This window comes from Bombina bombina, chromosome 2, assembly GCF_027579735.1.
Source record: "Bombina bombina isolate aBomBom1 chromosome 2, aBomBom1.pri, whole genome shotgun sequence".
Classification (NCBI taxonomy): Eukaryota; Metazoa; Chordata; class Amphibia; order Anura; family Bombinatoridae; genus Bombina; species Bombina bombina.
This window is the reverse complement of record NC_069500.1, coordinates 1,206,122,411-1,206,140,366: the sequence shown is the minus strand read 5'-3', so window position 1 is coordinate 1,206,140,366 and position 17,956 is coordinate 1,206,122,411. Positions and strand designations below refer to the sequence as shown.

The window sequence follows — 17,956 nt, the reverse complement described above, 5'->3', positions numbered from 1 at the left end:
CTGCCAGTGATTTATAGCGATCACTGGCAAGCTAGGGGTTAATGGCTCTGAAAATTAAATTAAATTAACTAAATGTTTCTGAAAAGAGCCTTTGGGTTTTTAAAAAATTACAACAACAAAATTAACCCCTAAAAAATGCACAGACAGCAAAAAAGTACAGCTATGCAACTGCCAGTGATTTATAGCGATCACTGGCAAGCTAGGGGTTAATGGCTCTGAAAATTAAATTAAATTAACTAAATTAATTAACTAAATTAACTAGCAAAAAAGTACAGCTATGCTACTGCCAGTGATTTATAGCGATCACTGGCAAGCTAGGGGTTAATGGCTCTGAAAATTAAATTAAATTAACTAAATGTTTCTGAAAAGAGCCTTTGGGTTTTTAAAAAATTACAACAACAAAATTAACCCCTAAAAAAATGCACAGACAGCAAAAAAGTACAGCTATGCAACTGCCAGTGATTTATAGCAATCACTGACAAGCTAGGGGTTAATGGCTCTGAAAATTAAATTAAATTAACTAAATGTTTCTGAAAAGAGCCTTTGGGTTTTTAAAAAATTACAACAACAAAATTAACCCCTAAAAAAATGAACAGACAGCAAAATGCAGCAAAAAAAAGTGCACCTATGCTACTGCCAGTGATATATAGTGATCACTGGCAAGCTAGGGGTTAATGGCTCTGAAAATTTAATTAAATTAACAAATGTTTCTGAAAAGAGCCTTTGGGTTTTTAAAAAATTACAACAACAAAATTAACCCCTAAAAAAATGCACAGACAGCAAAATGCAGCAAAAAAAAAGTGCACCTATGCTACTGCCAGTGATATATAGTGATCACTGGCAAGCTAGGGGTTAATGGCTCTGAAAAGAGCCTTTGGTTCTATATTTTTTAACAAATAAAATAAATAAATCTCTCTCTCTGCTAAATACAGGTCTCTCTCTCTCTCCAACAAAATGGCAAGTGAGGAGAGGGAGGGAGATCCACACTGATCATAGTCAATATTTACAAATATTGACATGATCAGACAAATGGGGTATTTTATTATTATTATTTTTTTAGGGTGGGAGGCTCAGATTGGGTGACCCTAGCTTGCCCCTATGATGATGCAGGCTAGGGACACCCCCAGAGGCCCCATGATGCACTGGGCATCGCCATCTTGGATGCCTAGGGAAGGGGGAGGGGGGGGCTATTTAGGGCTTTTTTTTATTTTAATCGTTTTTTTTTTTCCTTTTTTCCTTTTATTTTACAACTAACTAAGTGCCTCGACCCACCGAGGCACTTAGCACACAAGCAGAGCATCGGAAGCGTGTCCGATCGCTTCCGATGCTCTGAAACACTGCCGGGCTCCACGTGGAGCGAAACCGGAAGTGATCACTCGTGGGGGAGTGATCAATCCGGTCCCGGCACTCGGGAACAGTATTGCAGGATGCCTAGACCTCAAGGCAAGCCTGCAATACTGTTAGAGCAGCTGGAAGCGATTTCGATCACTTCCAGTGCTCTGTTAAACCGACGACGTATGCCATACGTCCTCGGTCGTTAAGTGCTTTTTTTCTGAGGACATATGGCATACGTCGTCGGTCGTTAAGGGGTTAAACAACTTTCCAATTTACTTTTATCACCAATTTTGCTTTGTTCTCTTGGTATTCTTAGTTGAAAGCTAAACCTAGGAGGTTCATATGCTAATTTCTGAGACCTTGAAGGCCGCCTCTAATCTAAATGCATTTTGATAGTTTTTCACCACTAGAGGACATTAGTTCATGTTTTTCATATAGAACGCATTGAGCTCATGCATGTGAATTTACCATGGAGACAGGTCTGATTGGCTTAAATGCAAGTCTGTCAAAAGAACTGAAATAAGGGGGCAGTCTGCTTAGGCTTAGATACAAGGTAATTACAGAGGTAAAACGTGTATAATTATAACTGTGTTGGTTATTCAAAACTGGGGAATTGGTAATTAAGGGATTATCTATCTTTTAAAACAACAAAAATTCTGGTGTTGACTGTCCCTTTAAACTTCACCTTTTTTTTCTACCAGTGTACTATCACATTTTACATAACTTACTGTCACACAAAATTATCAACCATTTAACCTTATGTGAAGAGTGATATTCACACATAGGGGCCTATCTATCAAGCTCCGTACGGAGCTTGAGGGCCCGTGTTTCTGGCGAGCCTGCAGGCTCGCCAGAAACACCAGTTATGAAGCATAAGACCGCTGCTCCATAATCCTATCTGCCTGCTCTGATGAGGCAGACAGGAATCGCCGGAATTCAACCAGATCGAGTACGATCGGGTTGATTGACACCCCCTGCTGGTGGCCGATTGGCCGCGAGTCTGCAGGGGGAGGTATTGCACCAGCAGCTCACAAGAGCTGCTGGTGCAATGCTGAATACGGAGAGCGTATTGCTCTCCACATTCAGCGATGTCTGACGGACCTGAGCCGCAGGTCCGACAGACATTTCATAAATAGGCCTCATATTCTCCAATATGCCTCTAACTCTGCAGAGTTTAGGTGTTTTTAAAGGTATGAATGAGAATCAATTCTGTTAATAAAATAATGTTATGAATTTCTATTTTTGTACCTATTTTTCAATTATATCACGTTAAATAGTATTTAGTGTCCCTTTAAAGAATATCCATGAATAGCAATGTGATTGATGTTTTATAAAGACCTGGAATGTGTTGGTAGGCAATGCTAAAGATATTTTTTTATAAATTACATAATATTAAACGTTTTACTTGTTTTACCTCTTAATCCTTGAAGTCCTTGTAAACCAGGTTCTCCCCTCATACCTATCTCTCCTTTATCACCCTTTGGTCCAGGAGGTCCTGTATATGTTGATAAAAAATAAATGTTATTTATTTCTAAGAGGGAAACCCCCTATTTACAGTGTGGGGTCTCATACCGCTGTCATTAGTAGGTGAATGAAATACATTTGTCAATCACCTACCTAATGCATTGACTGTATGGGGAGGTAGTGTCCCCAAAGGAGCCTCTATCCCCTTATGACAGCACACAACACACATACACACAATACCCCTCAATTGAAAGAGGGGATTACACATTATCAAATAAGGGGTCTCATGCTCCTTTAAATAACAGGTGATTGCCATATAAATATACTAGGTGACTTTTACAGTCCTCTGGTTTATAAAAGGGATACTAGCTACCCAAAATATCCACTAGAAAAGATAAAAGTTACTTTTTAGAGAGGAGAGAACTCTCTTACAAAGGAGAAACCACATGCCCAGGTGGCTATCTGCTGACCACATCGCTATGGAATTTTGTCCAGTTCTACGGGAATTTTATAGCGCTATACAAATAAATGATAATAATAATAATTAATAGTGATTGCCTGACAGGACCATAAGATTATGGAACAACATCAGGGGTGTGGGTTATCCCTTATGACCCCCTCCAAAACTCCAAACTTGAGACCCCTTATGTTTTTAAATGAGCAGTACTGTGTCCTCCCACTGTCAGGTAATTAACATAACAATGACAAATACCTCTAAGGATTCTATTTTGGGTTTACAGGGCTTTTGTTATTGAGGTGTTTATTACCCCCTCAGCATAGGTTTATATAATTATACCACACAATTCAAATAAGATGTTTGATGTACTTATAGCTATGACCACAATAGTAAGAATGATAACCTGGCCGGAACTTCTAGCCAAATATTTTTTGTGTTGTTGATGTTATGGCTCATAGATTCATGCTTCTCTGAACAAATAAAACTTTTCAGGAATCAATATAAATGAGAGAAGCGGGTAAATGTAAAAATGTGTGATCATTTTTTAAAATAAATATTAGATTGCTTTTGGTAGAACCATAAAACCATGTATTTTTTTAATACTTTTTCTATGCTGAGTGAGCTTGGGCAGGAGTAGGAACAGACATAAAGGGCTCCATGTACGAAGCCACGAGAGCTGCTCCGGAGCCAATGCAGTGCAGGTTTGCATATGTGAGCCTGCTTCCCTCAATGTATGAAGCAGCGGTCCTGCGTCTTACACCCCTCGCCACCTCTGAGATGTTGAGGGAAAGTCACTGAGAGCTTGCTCGCTCTCAGTGATTGACAGCCCCTTCAGTTGCGCGGGGCGGGCATTACACACTGCAATGAGTGTGTAATGATACATACGGGCCAGCTGACAAACAGATCCGCTGCCAGTATGTAGCGAAGGCGGGCGGACAACTTTGCAAGTTGAGAAGCTGTCCGCCCGTCTCTTAGTACATGGAGCCCATATTGTTAAAATAGGTTAAATAAGCCACCTCTCTGGGAAATCAGAATTTCTTGCAATTTTAAATGTATGTAATATTTGTATGGTTAGATATTTTATACCTATTCATTTTCTGTATAAATTGCGCAATACTGCATAGTGATTAAAATAAATGTTTTCTTCTGATTTTTAATTGTTCAATTTAATTGAACAATATAGGTATTAAATCCTAAATATTGCTGTTGCATTGACGTGGCTTTGTGATATTTATAAAAAAAAAAAATACTCTCGTGCTGCTATTTACTATGTACATCCTAGACACAAAAATAAAACAAAAAACAAACAAACAATTTCATATGGTGGCAATTTCCCGTATTATGATATCTCTTGAAAATAAAGTTATTTTTTTTTTTTTTTTTTTTAAATGTTGAAAAATTGAGGTATAATTTGTGTGGATACCTCACAGAAAAAAGTATCCTTTTTTTTTGTAAATGCAATGAGGTATAAAAAAAAACTAAATTACATTACTGTAGTAAATGTTATAAAATATTCATAGGCGTCACTACAGGGGGGCTAGGGGGGGCAAACGCCCCTCCAAAATTTTTCTTTGCCCCCCCTGTGGCCCCCCCACCAGCGCCGGCACTTGCATAATCCTAGCTATGTGCCCCAGCAGGGAGGCGCAATCATGCAGCATAAACTGATATTTATGTTATGTAAATATTAGTTTTACTGTTTGAGGTGCTGCAGCACCACTCCAATACCCATGCTGGCTGCTGCTATATTCTAGCCTCCTCTACTTCAGTTCCAGCCAGGTCATGTTCCTACACAGTACAAGGAACATGACCGGAGACTGGAGAGGAAGAGGGAGGAGTCAGACTCAGCACCAGTGTGCAGAACAGATGAGCTACAGAGCGCGGGAAGGAAGAGCACCAGCAGGCAGTGACACTAGCAGCAAAGATGAAGATTTGTGGTAAATGTAAGTCACAGGGTTAATTTATACTGTTTATGGTCACACACAGCCTGCAATGAGGTCAGCCAGCACGGCTGCCCCATTAGCACAACAGCCGTTATTAGAACTTCCTGCACGGGTTGGTTTGCCTCAGTAATAAATTAGGAGCTGCAGAGACACTGGCAGCTGACATTTACACACTGCTCTGAGAACTTAACCCTATACATTTATTAATTTGTGTGCACAGCAAATAGTGTTAAGTTCAGTGGCGACTCTAGGAACAATATATAGGGGGGGCACATAAGATACCACAGTCAAAACTGGGGGGGCACTGATAATTTTCACCACTTAATCATACCACTGAAAAAACACACACACCCAAATACATACATAGACAGACACACACATATACATACGCTCACACAGACAGACACATACACACACACACAAATACACACACGCGCATACATACACACATACGTACATACACACATACGTATATACACACAAAGATGACAACAAAACAATTACAACAGTCTATATTTTTTTCATAAGAAGATAAAACACAGATATAAATGGAAAAGGAACGCAAGTATTAAAAATACAGCAGTAATGCATCTTATGTCTTCCTTTATAACATAAAATGCATGGACATATATAGAAGATAGACATACATACACACACAGACAACACACACACAGACACATATACATACCTACACACACACAAACATACATACACACACAAACACACACACAGACACATATACATACCTACACACACACAAACATACATACACACAAATACATACACAGACACATACACACACAGACACATACATACACATATACATAACTACACACACAAACATACATAAATACACACATACATACACACAGACACACACAAATACATACACACAGACGCACACACACACACAAACATACATACACACAAATATATACATAAATACACACATACATACATACACACACACACACACACAAAGATGATAAAACAATTACAACAGTACACACACATATACATACACAGTTACAGACGCAGACATACATAAGCTTTAGTTATCTAACCTTTTCTGCTGAAGACAATTAAGAATAAAGTGTGCATAGAAAACTATAATGAAGACATCTAATAATCAATTGTCCACTTATCTCCCCATTTGTTTGATTTTTCTCAATTTCTTTTACTGCACATTTGATGCACTATATCATTTTGGAAAGCTGAGTAACTGGAAAAAAACAGATATACACATACAAGAACTGAGAAGCAACTTTACTATTCCACCTTAAGGAGAACAAAAGGGTGAAGGCTGTGATTTAGGATAAGGGGAGGAGGTTGAAGGTGAATTCTGGTGCTAGAGAAAGGAACATCTGCTAGAGAAACAAATTTCCAAGATTTTAAAATAAATGTTGTTTGCCCTGCATTTGCCTGTACATACAGATCACATAAACAAAGCAAAAAAAGTACTACACTTTAAACCCTCACTTCTCTGAGAACTTAACACTATTTGCTGTGCACACAAATTAATAAATGTATAGGGTTAAGTTCTCAGAGCAGTGTGTAAATGTCAGCTGCCAGTGTCTCTGCAGCTCCTAATTTATTACTGAGGCAAACCAACCCGTGCAGGAAGTTCTAATAACGGCTGTTGTGCTAATGGGGCAGCCGTGCTGGCTGACCTCATTGCAGGCTGTGTGTGACCATAAACAGTATAAATTAACCCTGTGACTTACATTTACCACAAATCTTCATCTTTGCTGCTAGTGTCACTGCCTGCTGGTGCTCTTCCTTCCCGCGCTCTGTAGCTCATCTGTTCTGCACACTGGTGCTGAGTCTGACTCCTCCCTCTTCCTCTCCAGTCTCCGGTCATGTTCCTTGTACTGTGTAGGAACATGACCTGGCTGGAACTGAAGTAGAGGAGGCTAGAATATAGCAGCAGCCAGCATGGGTATTGGAGTGGTGCTGCAGCACCTCAAACAGTAAAACTAATATTTACATAACATAAATATCAGTTTATGCTGCATGATTGCGCCTCCCTGCTGGGGCACATAGCTAGGATTATGCAAGTGCCGGCGCTGGTGGGGGGGCCACAGGGGGGGCAAAGAAAAATTTTGGAGGGGCGTTTGCCCCCCCTAGCCCCCCTGTAGTGACGCCTATGGTTAAGTTCTCAGAGAAGTGAGGGTTTAAAGTGTAGTACTTTTTTTGCTTTGTTTATGTGATCTGTATGTACAGGCAAATGCAGGGCAAACAACATTTATTTTAAAATCTTGGAAATTTGTTTCTCTAGCAGATGTTCCTTTCTCTAGCACCAGAATTCACCTTCAACCTCCTCCCCTTATCCTAAATCACAGCCTTCACCCTTTTGTTCTCCTTAAGGTGGAATAGTAAAGTTGCTTCTCAGTTCTTGTATGTGTATATCTGTTTTTTTCCAGTTACTCAGCTTTCCAAAAGGATATAGTGCATCAAATGTGCAGTAAAAGAAATTGAGAAAAATCAAACAAATGGGGAGATAAGTGGACAATTGATTATTAGATGTCTTCATTATAGTTTTCTATGCACACTTTATTCTTAATTGTCTTCAGCAGAAAATGTTAGATAACTAAAGCTTATGTATGTCTGCGTCTGTAACTGTGTATGTATATGTGTGTGTACTGTTGTAATTGTTTTATCATCTTTGTGTGTGTGTGTGTGTGTGTGTGTATGTATGTATGTGTGTATTTATGTATATATTTGTGTGTATGTATGTTTGTGTGTGTGTGTGCGTCTGTGTGTATGTATTTGTGTGTGTCTGTGTGTATGTATGTGTGTATTTATGTATGTTTGTGTGTGTAGTTATGTATATGTGTATGTATGTGTCTGTGTGTGTATGTGTCTGTGTATGTATTTGTGTGTATGTATGTTTGTGTGTGTGTAGGTATGTATATGTGTCTGTGTATGTGTTGTCTGTGTGTGTGTCTATGTATGTTTGTGTGTGTGTAGGTATGTATATGTGTCTGTGTGTGTGTTTGTGTGTGTATGTATGTTTGTGTGTGTGTAGGTATGTATATGTGTCTGTGTGTGTGTTGTCTGTGTGTGTATGTATGTCTATCTTCTATATATGTCCATGCATTTTATGTTATAAAGGAAGACATAAGATGCATTACTGTTGTATTTTTAATACTTGCGTTCCTTTTCCATTTATATCTGTGTTTTATCTTCTTATGAAAAAAATATAGACTGTTGTAATTGTTTTGTTGTCATCTTTGTGTGTATATACGTATGTGTGTATGTACGTATGTGTGTATGTATGCGCGTGTGTGTATTTGTGTGTGTGTGTATGTGTCTGTCTGTTTGAGCGTATGTATATGTGTGTGTCTGTCTATGTATGTATTTGGGTGTGTGTGTTTTTTCAGTGGTATGATTAAGTGGTGAAAATTATCAGTGCCCCCCCAGTTTTGACTGTGGTATCTTATGTGCCCCCCCTATATATTGTTCCTAGAGTCGCCACTGAAAATATTCCTTATCATATCTAAATAGTTTCATATTTTGCACCAGTGGAAAATACAGAATTTATACTACAAATATTGGTTTGAGTGTCCATTTTTTATTATATATCAACTAACAAGATTGCCTTACAATACTTTTATATACATTACCTTGAAAAAAAGTTATATTTTGCAAGGTTAATGAATGTTCCCAATCTTTTAACTTAAGGTCATTTGTGATTCTGTTCAGTGTGTCCACTTCTTCTTTCATTTCCTTTTCCAGAGTAGTACATTGTTCTCTGACGATAGCAATTTCTGTTGATGTATTGTAGAAGCCTGTCTTCAATTGTGTAAGTTCCTATAAAAAAAAAAAAAAAGGGTAGAAAACATAATGATATTTAAAAAAAATGTAAGAACCACAAAAAAGTTCTATTCCTAGTATGTTTCCAGCACACATAAATATATATAATGCTTGAATAATGCTGAAAGTTATGTATGACAACAAAAGCATGCAATATCATATTTTAAATTAATTTCATAATGACATTGATTATATTTAGCACAGATAATTTAAAGGGACACTCAAGTCCCAAAAAAACCTTTTATGATTAAAATAGGGCATGCAATTTTAAACAACTTTCCAATTTACTTTATCACCAATTTTTAGTTGTTCTCTTGGTTTTCTTAGCTGAAAGCTAAACCTAGGAGGTTCATATGCTAATTTCTTAGACTTTGAAGGCCACCTCTGCATTTGACAGTTTTTCACCACTAGAGGGAGTTAGCTCATGTGTGTCATATAGATAACATTGTGCTCATGCACGTGAATTTACAGAGGAGTGAGCATTGATTGGCTAAATTGTAAGTCTATCAAAAGAAGTGAAATAAGGGGGCAGTCTGCAGAGGCTTAGATACAAGGTAATCACAGAGGAAAGACATGTATTATTATAACTGTGTTGGTTATGCAAAACTAAGGAATGGGTAATTAAAGGTACAGTCAACACCAGAATTTGTGTTGTTTTATAAGATAGATAATCCTTTAATTACCAATTCCCCAGTTTTGCATAACCAACACAGTTATAATTATACACGTTTTACCTCTGTAATTACCTTGTATCTAAGCCTGAGCAGACTGCATCCTTATTTCAGTTCTTTTGACAGACTTGCATTTTAGCCAATCAGAGCTGTCTCCATGGTAAATTCATGTGCATGAGCTCAATGTTATCTATATGAAAAACGTGAACTAATGCCCTCTAGTGGTGAAAAACTATCAAAATGCATTTTGATTAGAGGCGGCCTTCAAGGTCTCAGAAATTACCATATGAACCTCCTAGGTTTAGCTTTCAACTAAGAATACCAAGAGAACAAAGCAAAATTGGTGAAAAAAGTAAATTGGAAAGTTGTTTAAAATTGCATGCCCTATTTGAAACATGAAAGTTATTTTTGGACTTGACTGTCCCTTTAATTTATCTATCTTTTAAAACAACAAAAATTCTGGTTTTGACTGTCCCTTTAATGTCAGGTTCTAATGGAGATGAACTTTTCACTAAGAATTCAGAGGGGATTTCCCCTTTATTTCATTACTTACATGTTTTAAAGAAAAAAATGTGTTTGTTTCAACAATTTTGCAAATCTCTTTGTTTTCACAAAGCAGAAGAGAGGGCAATATTTTAAACAGCATTTCAAATAATAAAAACGTACCCTACAAGTGGAAATATTAAAAACATAATTTAAAAATCTAGTTTAAAATTGTGTTAGCAAAGATGGTTATTAAATAGGTTAATGTTAAAGTTAAATGCCACAACTCAAAACTCAATTTATTTAAAGAGTTGTTTGTTTCAGTCACTGATATTAAATGTTATGTTTGGAATATCACAATTTACTGATGATATGTACTTGCATTGCTTTTCATTGTATTTCATTAGGGTGGTTAAATGAATGGTGCTGACATATAAAAATATGTAAAGGGACAATACAGCCAAAATTAAAATCTACATGGATGCATTTCAGTTCTGAATAGAAGCAATTTACAGTTACATACAATTTAATATACATGTATTAGCAAAAATGCTTCTAATAAAAGCTATAGCTGTTTCAAAAGTGTATTTAAGTATGCACCGTGCACCAGCATTTTAAACACAGCACTTGCTTTGTAGAGCCTAAGGTGCTTGTACCATCTAGTAATGACTCGATTAGTTAATTGCTGACATGACACAAGCCCCACTGATGCTCTGATCAGCTGCAGTATTTAAAATGCTGGTGCACTGAGAATATCTAGCTATGTTTCACATGCAAGTGCACAGGTAAATGTTAACACTAAAACAGTGACTACTTTTACTAGAAGCATTGTTGCCAATACTTGTATATTGCAAATAAGTTTCTATTCAAAGATGTTATTCATCCATGTGCATTTATATTTTTACCCGAATGTCCCTTTAAGTCCCTTATTTTGATATTTTTGGATCATGTTCAATAGAAGCAGTTTTAAACGAAGTACTCAGTAGCTGTTTGACAGCCCGGAGAGCAATGAGAACCTACTTTTTTTGTAGTATATAAGGGCAAGTAAAAAAAACCATAGCCTATACAACCATAATACACACAAAAACACAGTATACAAACCACTGCTAAAAATCCAATAAAATCTGCCTAACAACTTTAATAAAGATTGTCAAGCAGTTTTTTTTAGGTTTGGTTAACTGTTAGTGCTAAAAGGTAGGAAGATGTACAATTTTTTAATACTTAAAGGACTAGTCAACACATTAGATTTGCTTAATCAACAAATGCAAGATAACAAGACAATGCAATAGCACTTAGTCTGAACTTTAAATGAGCAGTAGATTTTTATATAACAAATTTCAAAGTTATGTATATTTCCACTCCCCCTGTACCATGTGATAGCAATCAGCCAATCACAAATGCATATACGTATAGTCTGTGAATTCTTGCACATGCTCAGTAGGATCTGGTGACTCAAAAATTGTCAATATAAAAGACTGTGCACATTTTTTTAATGGAAGTTAATTGGAAAGTTGTTTAAAATTACATGCTGTATCTGAATCATGAAAATTTAATTTAACCTGAGTGTCCCTTTAAGTCAGAAAATAATCAATTTAATTTAATTGTAAACATATCTGAAAGTCCCTTTTACCAAACAAGTGTGGCGATAATTCAAATAAGTATACTTCAGTTTCAAGCTGTTGTCTTGTATTCAAATTATTACCATACACAGGATATCATAATATAGCTTCAAGAGCAAAATGCATTGCTGAGCAACCCACAATATGACATGCAGTTTATCAGGTATGTAAAACGGCATGAAATGACATTTTCATGATTCCATCAGAGCTTGCAATTTTAAGCAATTTTCCAATTTACTTCTATTGTCAAATTTGCTTTGTTGTCTTGGTATGCTTTGTTAAAGTGTAAACCTAGGAGCAGCAATGCACTACTGGGAGCTAGATGCTAATTGCCTCTTGTCATTGCCTCACCAGATGTGCTCGGCTAACTTCCAGTAGTGCATTGCTGCTTCTAGATTTATACTTCAACAAAGAATACCAAGAGGAAGGAGCAAATTTCATAATGAAAATAAATTGAAAAGTTGTTTAAAATTGGATGCTTTGTTGGAAATATGAAGATACTGTCCCTTTAAAACACTCCTAACGTGCCCTACCAGAGATTTTCCCTCAGTCTCTTGAATCCACTCACAAGATTTTGCTGTAACAGATGGATTATGCTAGATCCTCCCATAACAGTTAATTAAGCCATTTGGCTTAATATAACATTATTATTATTATTATCATTTATTTCTAGACTTGTGCGCGGCGAAAACATTTGTTTCGGTTCGTTTTGGATCGATTCTGATGTTTTCGAATGTCGTTTTCGGATCGATTCGAATTCGGATACATTCGAATGCATTCGTTTTGGATTTGTTTGGATTCATTCGGATTCGAATAAATTCGGATGTATTCGGTTCGGATTCGATTTGTAAATTCGGAAGTTTGGTATGTGTTAGGTGGGATGAACTGTGTATTAGTATTATGTACTGTAATATTAGGTGTAACCCATAGCAGAGTGATATAACCTAATATACTGTACAATACTAGTGTAATTGTGATTAGTCCATGGCCATCCGAATGTTACGAATAAATCCGAACTTATTCGGATTTATTCGTTAGATTTGGTGCTACGGTAATTCGGAAATTCAAATCGATCCGAATCTCTGAATTTGACAAATTTGTCCGAATTTAAATTCGGAACGAAACGAAACGCACATGTCTATTTATTTCTAGAGCACTAACAGATGCTACATGAGACTAATCATACCCTATATTGTAATGAATGCACAACCGGTTATTAATAGTTGACACTAGTCTCAAAAATAATCTGCAAACAAAACTTAAAGTAAATGAGTGACATTTACCTCCTGAGGCATATCAGACTTCTCCATATATATTAAATTTATATTTTCAACTTTAGACTGAACGTCGTCCAACCTTGTATTTATGTATTTTATACTTTTTTCTGTTTCTTGTAGCTCCAGTTCATGATCTTCCTTATCTTTCAGTATTGCCTTTATTTTTCCACTTAACTGCTGCAAATTCTCAGAGTTTACATAAACTTCATATTTTAAATCAGATAGATTTTGTGCAAATTGATTCAAAATATTTGAATAGTCATGGAACATGGCTAGTTCCTCATTATTTCCTTCTTCTTGGCTCTTGTCACAGTTTGTCTTCTGTGTGTCAATATCACATGTACGAGTCCTAACTGCAAAAATAAAATTTTATCTTTATTAACAAAAAAAGTATTCAGCATATGCAATGGTCAAAAATACAATGACATGTTTAGTCTAAAATTACAATGTTACACATGTAATGTGGTCAATCATATTTCTCTAGAAAAAAATGTATCTATTGATTTTCGCTTAAAATTGTCGAGTAAAATATGGGTATTTGTGTAGAAAAATAATTTAATTAGTGTTTCCAAATTATTGTGACCCCAGTATTAGTTATGATTTATTATGATTGTAAATCTGAGAACACTTTCAAAATACTAATCATTTTCTAATTTTTCTTGTGAGCCTCTTATGTTGTACACAACAGCAGTAATTACCATTTGTCATTTTATGAGAAATGTTTAACCTGCAAAGCAAATTTGGTGTATTCAAAAGTGGTCTGTCTCCCATTGTCATTCCGCAAATTTTTGAAAATGGACTTGGGTGGGGGCGATATGCAAAGTTTTATATAGGGTAGTAACCTGGTTTTGTTTAAAGGGACATTGAACCCATTTTTTTTCTTTCCTGATTCAGATAGATCATGCAATTTTAAGCAACTTTCTAATTTACTCCTATTATCAATTTTTCTTCGTTCTCTTGCTATCTTTATTTGAAAAGCAGGAATGTGATGCATAGGAGCCGGCCCATTTTTTTTTGAGAACCTGGGTTATGCTTCCTTATTGGTGGGTAAATGTAAGCCTCCAATAAGCAAGCGCTATCCATGGTGCTGAACCTAAAATGGACTGGCTGCTAAGATTTACAGTCCTGCTTTTAAAATAAAGATAGCAAGAGAACCAAGAAAACCAAGGAGTAAATTAGAAAGTTGCTTAAAATTTCATGCTCTATCTGAATCATGTAAGAAAAAAATTGGGTTCAGTGTCCCTTTAATATTTTGGACTTTTATATGCACTTTCTTTATACATTTTTAAACATGTTTAGTAAGGAATATTCATATCCCGGGTATCCTGTGAGTGTATAGTTTTAGTCACAGCATTTTATAGTATTAAGATATTCCACAGGTTTTATTTTAGGTTTCCTATTACATGGTTAAAGGGAACTCCATAAGCAACTGTTTTTTTTCTAAATACCATACAAACACCTAGATTACGAGTTTTGCGTTAGAGGCTATGCGGTGCTAACGAGCAGTTTTGTCTCACTGCTCACTTACCAGCAGCGCTGGTATTATGAGTTTTCAGAAACCCGTCGTTAAAAGACAAGAAGTAAGCGTAGAGCAAAATTTTGCTCATTACCACACTCCAATACCAGCGCTGCTTAAGTCAGCGGTGAGCTGGTCGTACGTGCTCGTGCATGATTTCCTCATAGGAATCAACGGTGAGAGCCAGCTGAGAAAAAGTCTAACACCTGCAAAAAAGCAGCGTAAAACTCAGTAACGCAGCCCCATTGATTCCTATTACACCTAACACCCTAACATAAACCCCGAGTCTAAACACCCCTAATCTTACACTTATTAACCCCTAATCTGCCGCCCCGACATCGCCGACACCTACATTATATTATTAAACCCTAATCTGCCGCTCCAGACACCGCCGCCACCTACATTAGAGTTATGAACCCCTAATCTGCTGCCCCTAACACCGCCACCACCTACTTTATATTTATTAACCCCTAATCTGCCGCCCCCAATGTCGCCGCCACCTACCTACACTTTTTTACCCCTAATCTGCCGCCCCCAATGTCGCCGCCACTATAATAAACATATTAACCCCTAAACCGCCGCACTCCCGCCTCGCAAACATTAGTTAAATATTAATAATCCCTAATCTGCCGGTCCTAACATCGCCACCACCTACCTACATTTATTAACCCCTAATCTGCCGCCCCCAACGTTGCCGCCACTATATTAAAGTTATTAACCCCTAAACCTAAGTCTAACCCTAAACCTAACACCCACTAACTTAAATATAATTTAAATAAATCTAAATAAATATTCCTATCATTAACTAACGGCTAGATTACGAGTTCTGCGTTAGGGTTAAAAAGCAGCGTTAAGGGGTCCTAACGCTGCTTTTTAACGCCCGCTGGTATTACGAGTCAGGCAGGAAAGGGTCTATCGCTCACTTTCTTTCCGCGACTCGAGGCTACCGCAAATCCCTTTACGTCAATTGCGTATCCTATCTTTTCTATGGGATTTGCCTAACGCTGGTATTATGAGTCTTGGAAGAAGTGAGCGGTAGAGCCTCTACCGACAAGACTCCAATCGCAAAAAAATGTCAGTAGTTAAGAGTTTTATGGGCTAACGCCGGAACATAAAGCTCTTAACTACTGTGCTATAAAGTACACTAACACCCATAAACTACCTATGAACCCCTAAACCGAGGCCCCCCCACATCGCAAAACCTATAATAAATTTTTTTAACCCCTAATCTGCCGACCAGACATCGCCGCCACCTACATTATATCTATGAACCCCTAATCTGCTGCCCCTAATATCGCCGACACCTATATTATATTTATTACCCCCTAATCTGCCCCCTCAACGTCGCCGCCACCTACCTACAATTATTAACCCCTAATCTGCCGCCCCCAATGTCGCTGCTACTATAATAAAGTTATTAACCCCTAAACCTAACCCTAACACCCCCCTAACTTAAATATAATTTAAATTAAACAAACTAAATTTAATAACATTAAATAAATTATTCCTATTTAAAACTAAATACTTACCTATAAAATAAACCCTAATATAGCTACAATATAACTAATAGTTACATTGTAGCTATTTTAGGATTTATATTTATTTTACAGGCAACTTTGTATTTATTTTAACTAGGTACAATAGCTATTAAATAGTTAACTATTTAATAGCTAGCTAGTTAAAATAATTACAAAATTACCTGTAAAATAAATCCTAACCTAAGTTACAAATACACCTAACACTACACTATCATTAAACTAATTAAATAAATTACCTACAATTATCTAAACTAAAATACAATTAAATAAACTAAACTATAATACAAAAAAAACAAACACTAAATTACAGAAAATAAAAAAAAATTACAAGAAGTTTAAACTAATTACACCTAATCTAAACCCCCTAATAAAATAAAAAAGCCCCCCAAAATAATAAAATGCCCTACCCTATCCTACATTACAAAGTAATCGGCTCTTTTACCAGCCCTTAAAAAGGGCTTTTTGCGGGGCATTGCCCCAAAGTAATCAGCTCTTTTACCTGTAAATAAAAATACAATACCCCACCCCAACATTACAATCCACCACCCACATACCCCTACTCTAAAACCCACCCAAACCCCCCTTAAAAAAACCTAACACTAACCCCCTGAAGATCTCCCTACCTTGAGTCGTCTTCACTTAGCCGAGCCAAATTCTTCATCCAAGCGGGGCAGAAGAGGTCCTCCATCTGATTGAAGTCTTCATCCAAACGGGGCAGAAGAGGTCCTCCATCCGATTGAAGTCTTCATCCAAGCGGGGCAGAAGAGGTCTTCCATCTGATTGAAGTCTTCATCCAAGCGGAATCTTCTATTTTCATCCATCCGGAGTGGAGCGGCTGCATCCTGAAGACCTCCGACGTGGAACATCCATCCTGGCCAACGACTTCCCGACGAATGACGGTTCCTTTAAATTATGTCAACCAAGATGGCGTCCCTTGAATTCCGATTGGCTGATAGGATTCTATCAGCCAATCGGAGTTAAGGTAGGAAAAATCTGATTGGCTGATTCAATCAGCCAATCAGATTGAAGTTCAATCCAATTGGCTGATCCAATCAGCCAATCGATTTGACCTCACATTCTATTGGCTGTTCCGATCAGCCAATAGAATGCGAGGTGAATCTGATTGGCTGATTGAATCAGCCAATCAGATTTTTCCTACCTTAATTCCGATTGGCTGATAGAATTCTATCAACCAATCGGAATTTGAGGGACGCCATCTTGGATGACGTCATTTAAAGGAACCGTCATTCGAGGGGAAGTCATCAGCCAGGATGGATGTTCCGCGTCAGAGGATGCTGCCGCTCCACTTCGGATGGATGAAGATAGAAGATTCCGCTTGGATGAAGACTTCAATCGGATGGAAGACCTCTTCTGCCCCGCTTGGATGAAGACTTCAATCGGATGGAGGACCTCTTCTGCCCCGTTTGGATGAAGAATTCGGCTCAGCTGAGTGAAGACGACTCAAGGTAGGGAGATCTTCAGGGGGTTAGTGTTAGGTTTTTTAAGGGGGGTTTGGGTGGGTTTTAGAGTAGGGATATGTGGGTGGTAATGTTGGAGGGGGTATTGTATTTTTATTTACAGGTAAAAGAGCTGATTACTTTGGGGCAATGCCCCGCATAAAGAGCTGATTACTTTGTAATTTAGGATAAGGTAGGGCATTTTATTATTATTTTTTATTATTATTATTTTATTAGGGGGCTTAGATCTTAGATTAGGTGTAATTAGTTTAAACTTCTTGTAATTTTTTTTATTTTCTGTAATTTAGTGTTTTTTTTGTATTATAGTTTAGTTTATTTAATTGTATTTTAGTTTAGATAATTGTAGGTCATTTATTTAATTA

The 17,956-nt window shown here is 37.1% G+C and overlaps 1 protein-coding gene across 2 annotated transcripts in view; it reads right to left on the bottom strand.

Annotated features, from left to right (window-relative positions):
- Window positions 1-17,956, bottom strand: part of MSR1 (macrophage scavenger receptor 1) — a 126,796-nt gene that overhangs the window by 88,754 nt on the left and 20,086 nt on the right. For both annotated transcript variants that reach the window (XM_053700855.1, XM_053700856.1), the window contains 3 exons: window positions 13,069-13,415; window positions 8,823-9,009; window positions 2,750-2,830 (listed from right to left, as the gene is read on the bottom strand). In XM_053700855.1, the coding sequence (XP_053556830.1) occupies window positions 2,750-2,830; window positions 8,823-9,009; window positions 13,069-13,415 (615 nt within the window). The remainder of the gene's footprint in view (window positions 1-2,749; window positions 2,831-8,822; window positions 9,010-13,068; window positions 13,416-17,956) is intronic.